This window comes from Arachis ipaensis, chromosome B7 (assembly GCF_059453495.1).
Source record: "Arachis ipaensis isolate K30076 ecotype BB chromosome B7, ASM5945349v1, whole genome shotgun sequence".
NCBI lineage: Eukaryota > Viridiplantae > Streptophyta > Magnoliopsida > Fabales > Fabaceae > Arachis > Arachis ipaensis.
In genome coordinates, this window is record NC_142442.1 from 21,604,783 (window position 1) to 21,616,113 (window position 11,331).

Consider the following 11,331-nt stretch of genomic DNA (forward strand, 5'->3'; position numbering starts at 1 on the left):
TATATTGAAAGATGCAAGAAGTCCAAAGAGAAGCAAGATTATATTGAAGAGAAAATTGATATTAAAAGACAAAGAAAATACAAAGCGAAGCACAACTTAAAGTAGATTTCATATAAAAAAATAAATTGATTATTTTATCATTTTTGTTTTTAGGTTAGAATAATATATTTGGTAGATCCTGTTCAGCACCCAAAATTTTTTAGAGCTGTATCTACATATATGATTCATGGACCATGTGGTAGAGCATTCTCAAAATCTCCTTGCATGAAAGATGGGTATTGCACCAAATATTATCCCAAGACATTCAGTAAAAACACAGTTATCGATGATAGTGGATACCCATCATATAGAAGACGAGACACAGGGGTGGTTACTGAGAAGAAGGGAGTCCATATGGATAACAGGAATGTGGTTCCATACAATGCATATCTGCTGATGTCTTATCAAGCGCATGTTAATGTAGAGTACTGCAACAAGTCGAATGCTATCAAATATTTGTTCAAGTACGTGAATAAAGGTCCAGACAGGGTAGCAGTTGGAGTTACAAAGGAAGTTTCCAGTGGAGAGGATGCTCAGGTTATTGATGAGATCAAACAATTTTATGATTGCAGATATTTGTCTGCATGTGAGGCTGTGTGGAGAACCTTAGCGTATGATATTCATCAAAGGTGGCCTTCAGTGATGAGATTAACCTTTCATTTGCCTGGAGAGCAAAATATCATCTTTAAAGATGATGATGATCTTGAAGAAATCGTGGAAGAAGAGGAAGGAAAATGTACAATGTTCTTAGCATGGATGGAAGCTAATAAAAAATTTGAAGCAGGTCAAATTTTGACGTATGCTGAGTTTCCAAATCAATTTGTTTATGATAGAGAATCAAGGGAATGGCATCCACGCAAAAGAGGGTATTCTATCGGGGGGTTAAATTATGTTCCACCGGGTACAGGTGATATTTATTATATGAGATACTTCCGGTGATTCCGAAAGGAAGTAGACACGATATATTGGCATCCGCTATTAACTCATCCCATCTGTGGTCATTTTGTAAGGTTCTGAAACTGCATACGAATATGAGGCTTCTAATGTCTTCTTCGGATCAAGATGAAGGTGAAATGAAGAGATTTGCTAATTGGATACTTGATGTTGGAAATGGAAATATTGGCTCTGTTGTTGGTGATGAATCAGAAGTTGAAATTCTAAATGATCTATTGATTACAACTACTGATGATCCTCTCCCTCATTTGGTAGACTTTGCATATCCAAATTTATTGCAAAATATGTCAGATTACAGGTATTTTCAGAGTAGGGCAATTCTTGCACCCACGCTTGAGAGTGTCGAGAAGGTAAACGATTTTGTCTTGACAATCTTTCCAGGGATGGAAAAGGAGTATTTGAGCTCTGACACAACATGTCAAGCTGATGAGAATGAAGATGTACAACAAGAGTGGTTCACACCAGAGTTCCTAAATGACATCAAATGTTCGGGACTACCCAATCACAAGTTGACTTTGAAGCCAGGAGTCGCTGTAATGCTACTGCGAAACATAGACCAGACTTCAGGTTTATGTAACGGGACAAGATTAATAGTTAACGAACTTGGCAGCAACGTAATTGGAGCGACGGTAGTGACCGGTAGAAATATTGGAGATAAAGTGTACATTCCAAGAATGAACTTGATCCCTTCAGATTCAGGATTGCCATTTAAGTTCCAACGGAGACAATTTTCATTGACAGTATGCTTTGCAATGACCATTAACAAGAGTCAGGGTCAATCATTATCACATGTAGGGCTTTATTTGCCAAAATCAGTGTTCACCCATGGACAACTTTATGTTGCTTTGTCAAGAGTTAAGAGTCGCAGTGGCCTCAGGGTTTTAATTCTAGACGAAGACGGCAATCCAAAGTCATCAACAACAAATGTTGTGTTCAAAGAGGTTTTTAATAATATTTAGGTAAGAATAATATTATTTTTATTTTAATAGCATGTTATGATTTATACTTTTGTACAAATATTTACTATAGATATAACTAATTTATCTATAACTCTTTTTTCAGATTTGAAATGAAGTGTGTAACAAGGAGCCCAACATCCTATGCCAATTGCTTTTCTAATGAAGTTAGTAAGATACTAGATTATCGATCGATAAATTTTTATTAGCTTTTTATATAAAATTTAGTGTAAAATTAACATGCTATTATTACAGTTATATATGTTCTTATTTTTTTCATATCTCCCTCCTTATGCTTTAAGAATATTATAAACTTCAAACTCTTCTATTTATATTTTACTTTGAATAAAGATAAAATAACATATTTAACACGTTTATTATATAACGACGATGATAGTGTTATACTAAATTTAAAAAATATATGGTTATAAAATATTATTTTTAATTTAACTTATCAAATTTAAATATAAGCCCGTGCATCGCACGGGTTTAACACTAGTATTTATATATAGAAGGATAAATATTAAAAAAAATGTTTGAGAACTGGTAGAATTTATTATTTTTTGTTATCAGTTAATTAACAATATTTAAAAATGTGGGTTAAAAATATATTATTAAATTATTAAATTAAAAAAATTAGAATAATGACTAAAAATGCTAGACAAAAATAATAAATTATGCTGGTTCTAAAGTTTTTTAATCAAAGATTAAATAAATGTAAGTTATATTGCGAAAACAATATAAAAAACAACACGGAAAATTAACCAGTCACAACTCAATCACATGGAATTCAACCTATTTGAGGTAACATCCTCAAGAACAACTGTAGAATTGATATATATTTGGTCACTAATCTAATCATGCAATATATAATAATAAAGCAATATAAACTTCAATTGAAAGACATATATACTATATTGGTAGAATTCCCCTTCTCTGTTGTTTACGTTCACCATTGCATCCTAGTTTAACCTCAATATTCCTTTAGAGTATAATTCTTTGTTACCCAACTTCTTCTACCATCCAAAAGGTATTCAATTGACTCTCAAAGAATGTTGCTAATTTATGCATTTACAATTTCTTGCAAAGAGAATAAATATGGATTATATGTATCCAATTGTAAACAAACCTTACAAGGATGTGAAGAAAAAAAATTGATGTCTAGCTTTTGCTTTTGAGTTATGCAAGTTGTTCTTTGACAAGCATTTTAGTTGACTCATTTAGTTATTTATTAACCATCCAATTCATTTACATAGACTGTATTTATTTTTTAAGACTGAAATTAAGAGACTGAGACTTACTATTATATTTAGTGACTAGAGACTAAAACTAAAATTTCAGTTTTGGAATATAAAATTTCAATCCCTTCAGTATCTCAAAAAAGCAAAAATACAGGTGATTGAAATTTTAAAAAATGGAAATTAAAATTTTAATAACATTTCTTTTAAAAGCTACTCTTATTTAATTTTTCAAATTTTAAATAAATTTACAATATCATATTTATCTTAAATTAAATATAATACTAAAACATAACTCAATTCTATATATTTTTACTAAACATAATATAAAGACTTAATTTACTAATTTAGTCTTTGTTTCTTAGTCTTTATATTACCGTTTCTGTCTCACCGTCTCAATTTCCTTTCGAAACGCAGTCATAGAGTTACTCATAGGGATCTGATCTCTTTATTCACTCTCAATATGTCCAATAAGTGTCGATAGTCTTTTTAAGTGATAGACATAGTCTTCTCTCTATTGGAGTTATCTGTTAAGATGAAGTTAGGTCCTCTAAATGACGATAAAGAGATGTATACAAACAAGTGCAATTTTGATTGCTAAGTGGTGAGGTTGGTAATAATTCTAAAACTACTTCAATAAAACACCATTTGAAAGGTGGCACTTATTAAAACACTCTTTGTAATTTATTCCTTACAATATTTTGATTACAACAAACAAATTTCCAAAGCAAGAGAAAACAACTAAACAGTTTAAAACTCACCTCCCCCACTTTTGGGGGTATATGTACTCAAAAGAAAAATAAAAAAAAATAAAAAAGTAAGGGCCTATTTGACTTTTGTTCTCATTTTCAGTTGTTTTCTGTATTTTGTAAAGAAAAAAATGAAAACAAAAAACAAGATGTTATTTGTTTTTATTTGTTTTCATGGCTTTTGCTTTTATTCTTCCAAAAATTCAGAAAATCAAGAACCAAACAGGCCTTAACTTATCTTTATCTGATTTTTTTTTTCTTCTTTCTAATTTGCTCTCCTACAGTTCCTTCTGATGATCCCTTGTGAACCAGTTAAGGGTTTGATGTTCCCCATCTTAATCATTGCGGTCGCGAAGTCGGCGAAGAAGGCCTTCTGATTGTTTGTGTAAGTCCTAACCAATGAATCAGTGGATCCTCCATTGAAGAGTTCTTGGTCAGAATGAAGGAGACCCTTTTTGTTCAAGAGATTACTGTAGTAGCTGTTGTCAAAATGGTTTGGGGTTTTAAAGTCCAAGGGTGCAACATTGTTGTCCTTTGGTGTTCCAGTAATTATTGGACAATTCTTCTTTCTGGCATTGGCAAATGTTCTGTCAATGTTGGTGTCATTGTATATGCGGCTTCTATAGACAGTGCACCTTGTCTTTCCAATTGTGTGTGCTCCTGAAAATCACAAAGATTTACGTGAGTCAAATTGGTTATTCTGTTAATTTTTTGCTTTCTTAAGACATTTATCAAACATGTCCCCAATACGTTTGAATTTGACCAAATAATGATTGCTCAATAATGACATATGTTAATCTATTGTAGAAATTGAATGTGTGACAAGCATATACAACTAAAGTATTTATTAGTGTCCCCTAATGCTATACCTTATTTACTATTTTGCAAATGAAAGAATATATATTTAATGTGCTCCAAACATAACTAACCAATTAGTTAGCCAAATTTTCTGAGTCTACTCAACAAGCTTATCTGTTTGTGTTGAATTATATTATGGGGAGTGCTAGGTAAATAATGATCATTTTGAACAACATGAACAACCCCCAATCAAATAAAAATACACTACATCCTAATTTAATGCTACTAATTAAATTAAAATTAATTTACTCTTTTAACCCTATTAATTCACATTATTCACACATTATTAAAAAATGTTGTTGTTTACCTATACTTTTTCTTATATTATAGAAGTGACATGTTTGAAAAGGAGTTGTGCCTCTTGGTTGTTTAAATGTCATGTCCAGGTCCACCATATGAAATCATAATGTGTCAAATAATGGAAGAGAAAGAGAGAGATATGTACCAGATAAGGCAGCCATGTCCTTGGTAGAGAGGCCTACAGCTTGAAACTTGGAGATAAGTTGGCTGAGGGTAGCAGTTGGAGGTGGGAGCACACCACTGTTTGCAGCTGCCAAGCTTGCTGTCTTTGAATCCCTTCTTCCTAGTTTTACATTCCAATTAGGCCCTCCAAGCTGCACATTAACAAACACGCTAATTTACTAATTATATTTAACTAACCAAGTTGGATCGGTCTAGTTGTTTGCTCACTAGTCCGCTTAAGTAAGTGTCATGAATTCGAATTTCGCCTTATCACAAATAGTTAAAAACTAAAAAAGGCATTTACTTAAAATCTTTTTGTATCCTTTAAATGAATGTAACTGAGTGCGAATTGTATTCGAATATATTGATCTAACAGCAAGAAATGGATGATCTGAATCGAAGAACTTACAAGAACAACAGAATCTCGAGCTGTAATGGCTAGAATATCAGCACAAGAAACCACACCAGGGCACACTGATTCCACCTTGGCCTTTATGGCATCAACAACATCAAAGCCTCTCAATGAATTATTGTTTGGACCTGCAGTCTTCTCTCCTTTGAAAGAGGATGTGTCATCAAGTAGCACAGATCCATCACAACCCTGTTCATAAGCACCATTATCAACCGAAATATTAGTTAGTCGTCAATATTTTTATTTCATGGTTTTATGAAGTAGTGCATTGCAGAAAGAAAAATATAAACATTATATCTAAGATTTTGAAGTTTATTATAATAATAACAATAATAAAAAAAGTCAAAAAACAATTTACCAAGATGTGGTTGATGATGTTTGAAAGCAGAGTATAGTTTAATAGGAAAATCAATCACATGGATAATTATGATTATGATGCATTTTGAGTTTCACTTGCACAAGCATGGATATGGTCGGTGCTGGCTACTATAGAACAATACTGTTGAATTAATATTTACATAAAACTGTATATATAAATTACTTTTTCATAAAGAAAGATTTCCTTTCTTCAATATGATTGTTATAAAATAAGAATCAACCATATTAGTTTTATACTAAAATTAATTATCAAAATAAAATATACATTAAAATATAAAATATATAATAAAAATAAATTAAATTAATATATATTTAATAACTAATTTTGATGGATAAATAATATATAAGAATATTTGGATGTTATTAAATTTTATCCATGACAGTGATTGAAACCAATGGGCTGTTATTCTTAGTCCTATGCCTTAAAAGAATTTGTGCTTATAGAAACCAATAATAACCATATTAAGGGTGATTAGGCCATTAAAATTCCTTTGTTATATGTGTTTCACTTGTTCCATTATTAGAGATGTCACATCGTTGTCTACCTAAACAAAATGTCACAACATTCAATAATGAAGACATATGAAAGAGACAAGAAGAAAATAATACATGGATATGAATGGTGAGTAGCATAACTAACTACAAAAGAAAAAACATGCATATATTTTATATGGCATATTAAGTATTAAGAAAAGTATAGGGTACTAACATATTATCTGCCAACTTCTCCCAACTCTTATTTATAATTGTGTTTTATGGAAGTGTGGTCGTAGATGTGTCTAATAATTAATATATTTTAAATACATATATAAAGAGACACATCCAGAAAATATATCTATAAAGACACTTCTATTAAACACAGCTATAAAAAAGACATTTTTATTAGACACATCCAGGAACACACTCTCATAAAACACAATTATAAATAAGAGTTGGCAGAAGTTGGCAGATATACTGTTAATAACGTAGCGAAACCGTAAGTATTAAATACAAGGGTATATAGCAATAGTTTAGTGAGATTATCCACATACATACAAAGTTTACGCTGTTAAGGGAAACTCAAATGAAATTTCTTCATTTTCATAATACCGTATGTGATTGGCTTACAACCGGGGACGGTTCTATGTTTTGTGTTGTGGTGGCCGGGTAAGTGTCTTTATTATAATTTGAAAATTTTTAAATAGTATAGGATAATAATATTTATTTATTTTTATTAAATTATTGAATTTAATTTTATAATAATTTTTTATTTAATTTTTAGTATTTAATAGTTAATTTAAAATTTTATATTAAATATTTATTATAATAATTAATTCTCAATTTAAATGAAATTAATATTTTTTTTAGAAATTAACTCGAAAGAATATTATTTATCTTTTTTAAAATTAGTTTTAGTTTTTTCTGTAGCAATTATATTAATTGAAAAAAAAATTTAACAATAAATATTAGTAAGATTGAGTTGAGTTCTAATTATATGAAAATTATATTTTTAAATAATTATTTAGTAATATATATAGAAAAAAATATTTGAATTGTATTATTAAAAAAATTATTGCTCAATTTTTATAAAAATATAAAATCTAAAAAATAAAATTTTAAATTATATATTATTATTTAAATGACTATTTTAGTATTTTAATTTGTAAATTAAATATTTTAAAAATTAATCATATTTTATAATAAAAATATAATTATAATAATAATCGTACTATATATATATATAAAAAAGAATCACCTGTATATAATATATATCAAAATATAAAATATACATTAAAAATGAATTAAATAACATATATTTATATATAAAAATATAATAATTAATAGATAAGTTAATAACTAATTTTTATATATACATAATAATTTTATTATAAAAATTATTATTATATTATATATTTTGTTGTCAAAATTTTTTGAACCCATCACTACTTACAACTAAAGCATTGTAAACGGAGAAAGCTCATGTCCAAAAAAGAAAAAGAGAAAGCTAATTGAATATTCCCTATATAAAAGAGTTTGTCTAAAACATTCCAAAAAGAATCAGAATACCACTTATTTGGATATAAAGAATACATACATCTCTTGGAGAAAAAAATATTATATTTATATTATAAATGTGTAAGAAAAATTGAATTTAGACTAGAGATATAAAGATATTAAAAAATAAAAACAATACAAAAATTAGTATAAAAAACAACAAAAATGTCTTTGTCTTAAAGAGAATTTTTATCTATCTAAAATTCAATAAAAAAAAATTCATCTAAAAAAAAAAGAACTTGTCAAGTCTCTGAGTATATATTTCAATATTTTTTTCAAACCCACTAATAAAAACATAATTAAATAAAGACTTCAGTTATTAAAAACATCAATCATATCAAGTATACAAAAAAAATCAATAACTAAATTAATTATTAATATAAAATACATATTAAAATAAATTAATTAATACTATATATATTTATATATAAATATATACACATAATAATTGATTTTACATGCACATAATATTTTTTTAATAAAATTATTATTTATATATTAAAATTAGTCATTATATATTTATATATAAATATATATATTTATTAATTTATTTTTAATATATATTTTATATTTTAATATATATTTTATACTAATAATTAATTTTAGTAATTGATTTTATTATGTATCTAGTATGATTATTTTTTTAAACAATTAAGTGATAATACAGAGAGATAGAAAAGGAAAATAAATGAGATAGATTAAGCTAACTAACTAAGGTGATGAGGGAATGAAGAAAATTACATTGACAAAGCAATCATGAAAGTGAAGACGAAGAAGAGAAGCAGCCATGCGAGGTTCTTTAGCAACAGCAGATCGAACAACAGATCTTATTGCTTTAAACACATTCGGACACTTCTTTGAATAGAAGTTCTCATTTGAGAGTTGACCTGAACAACTTCCTACAAGGACAACCATCATCATCAACAAACCAAACTTCCAAGAAATTCGCGCCATTTTTGTATGTATGTTAAAGCTTAAGATACAAGATAATAATGAAGGAATTGAATAAGTTGCAAGAATGAGATATGTTATGATGAAGGAATCATATTACAATTTATAGACACTGCTTTTTATTATTTTTTATTTTTTATTTTTTCTTGTCTGCTTGTCTGGTTTTCTTTTTTAATTTATTTTAATCATCTTTTTGACTATTCTCTACATACCTTTTATTATTGGCTGTTGAGATATTCCTATCTATCAGAAAAATAAACAAACTAAAAACTAAAAAATTAATAAAGAATTTTAGCTTACAATTATAAATTATTAAATAAGTCTAATATAAAAATTAAAAATTTTTTGTTGAATTTAAATTTTATATTTTTTAATTAAGTTTTAGATATTTTTTATATAAAAAAATGTTAGAAGACTATCAGAATTTATTGATTTTGACTATTATTTTTAGTCATTAATCTAATTCTTTCGATCTAGTAATCTAATAATATATTTTTATTCATATTTTTAAATATTTATAGTTAATTGATGACTAAAAATAACAAATTATACATGATGACTTTCTAACATTTTTTTTTTGTATATGTTAAAAATTGAATATTTTTTAATATTAAATATTAATTGTAATATTAACGTACGATATAATATTGATTTCTAAGACTTTTTAAAAAATATAGAAAGAGGGCGTATATATGTCTGTGGTTAAATATGGCGGGCCAAACCGACGCCTAATCATCAAAATTCGACAAATTTAGTTAGTGCATGTCATATTATTTCTATTCTATTATATATCAGACTACGTCTCTCTACGTAGAGAGATGATTGATGAGGATGACAATATAAACTCTCATTTCTTTTAATTTAATTAAGAAACAAAATTCGTCAAATAGCATAATTTTTTTATATTTATTTAAAAAATTGTGAATTTAAGTTTCATTTCTAATAATTAAAAAGATTAAGAAACAAAATTCTTTATGCACCGTCAATTAAGAGAATCGTTTGGTTTAGTTTTTAATTTGAGAATATAATTACATGATTATTTGATGTTAGTGAAATTAAACTAATTAAAGTATATAGATCTTTCTGTATATGTTAAATTGAATTGAATTTGAATCAGATTAATCAACGTGTGTTACATTCCGAATAATATTATTATTCTTCTTTTTTTAAAGAGAAATATTGTAAATATAAAAGTTTAAAAAGCTTTATTTTTATAATAAAAAATACAATCATACTAAAATATTATAAATAACAGAATATTTTAAAAATAAAAAGATACTTAAATTTAAAGATTTAATCTTTAAATGTGACTTTTTTAATTTAAAAATAAATATTTTATTAATTATAATATTTTTTACACGATAAGATCTTAATTATAAAATTTAAAATAATAGCATAAAGATTCAATTAAAAGTTTTTAAATTATAAAAATTTAATTATAAATTTAATAAAAATAACAGAATTATTTATTTATTTATTTATTTATTATTATTATTATTATTATTATTATTATTATTATTATTTCAAAATATATATGTTGAAAGTTTGATTTGTAATTTGAGAGGCAAATGCATGTTGCAGTGAATTGAAGATTGTGGAAGCAGGGTCTTATGATTGAAATTGTATGGTCACAATTTGGGGTGTATATGGGTTGGATGAAGTTGGGTTCTCTAGACTTATATACGATTGGGTCTATTTTTGATATTTTTATTTAATTTTAAATTCAATAAAATTATATTACTTTTGAGTTATACTAAAATCGGATTTAGACTGGTGAAGTTCGAATTTTAATAAACTTTATGTCAAAAAATTATGATGCATTTATTTATAAAAAAATATATTTGTTACTAACAAGTTGATATCCATATTTAAATTTAAATTTATTTATAAATTTTAATTTTATACTTCTTTAATTTATTTTTTAATTTAACAAGTGTGATTAAAAATAACACAATAAATTTATATTAATATAACATAATATTAAAATTAATTTAAAATATATATACGTTTTTTTAGCTTCTTTTGGATGCACATAAGACCGGATAAAGTTAGGTTCGTCTTGACCTGGTCTCGATCTTAAATAATGATTTAATCTATTTTTAAAATTTTTACCCAATTTTAAATTTAATAAAATCACACTAAATTGATCCTTCAAATATTCATATCTAAGTCAAATTTTCGAATTGAGTCAGGTCATATGCACTCCTAATCACAATAGACAGAGAGACGCCTGTTGCTGTTGGGATTAATTAAAGAACATAGCGCATGTTAATTTGACGACAAAATAGCAACGGAACCAT

General features: G+C 26.7%; 2 protein-coding genes across 2 annotated transcripts; one reads left to right on the top strand and one right to left on the bottom strand.

Moving 5' to 3' along the window:
• Positions 1-219: 219 nt before the first annotated feature.
• On the top strand, positions 220-1,952 carry LOC148550555 (uncharacterized). The gene is made up of 2 exons (XM_088494534.1): positions 220-861; positions 966-1,952. The coding sequence occupies exons 1-2, from the start codon at positions 220-222 to the stop codon at positions 1,950-1,952; spliced, it is 1,629 nt and encodes a 542-aa protein (XP_088350660.1).
• A 1,897-nt stretch (positions 1,953-3,849) lies between these two features.
• LOC107609251 (peroxidase P7) lies at positions 3,850-9,119 on the bottom strand. The gene is made up of 4 exons (XM_016311137.3): positions 8,822-9,119; positions 5,666-5,857; positions 5,240-5,408; positions 3,850-4,596 (listed from the first exon to the last, which is right to left on the bottom strand). Exons 1-4 carry the CDS (start codon positions 9,032-9,034, stop codon positions 4,202-4,204), a joined length of 969 nt encoding a protein of 322 aa, XP_016166623.1. The 5' UTR covers positions 9,035-9,119; the 3' UTR covers positions 3,850-4,201.
• Positions 9,120-11,331: the final 2,212 nt, after the last annotated feature.

Bases quoted from the DNA above. Each gene is read 5' to 3' on its own strand.
- LOC148550555 (XM_088494534.1), top strand. From the start codon at position 220: ATGATTCATGGACCATGTGGTAGAGCATTCTCAAAATCTCCTTGCATG. The intron at 862-965 runs GTTTATGATAGA...TTATTATATGAG, and splicing joins CTGAGTTTCCAAATCAATTT to ATACTTCCGGTGATTCCGAA.
- LOC107609251 (XM_016311137.3), bottom strand. From the start codon at position 9,034: ATGGCGCGAATTTCTTGGAAGTTTGGTTTGTTGATGATGATGGTTGTC. The intron at 5,858-8,821 runs GTAATTTTCTTC...GCTTATGAACAG, and splicing joins TTCATGATTGCTTTGTCAAT to GGTTGTGATGGATCTGTGCT. The intron at 5,409-5,665 runs GTAAGTTCTTCG...GTTAATGTGCAG, and splicing joins CTCGAGATTCTGTTGTTCTT to CTTGGAGGGCCTAATTGGAA.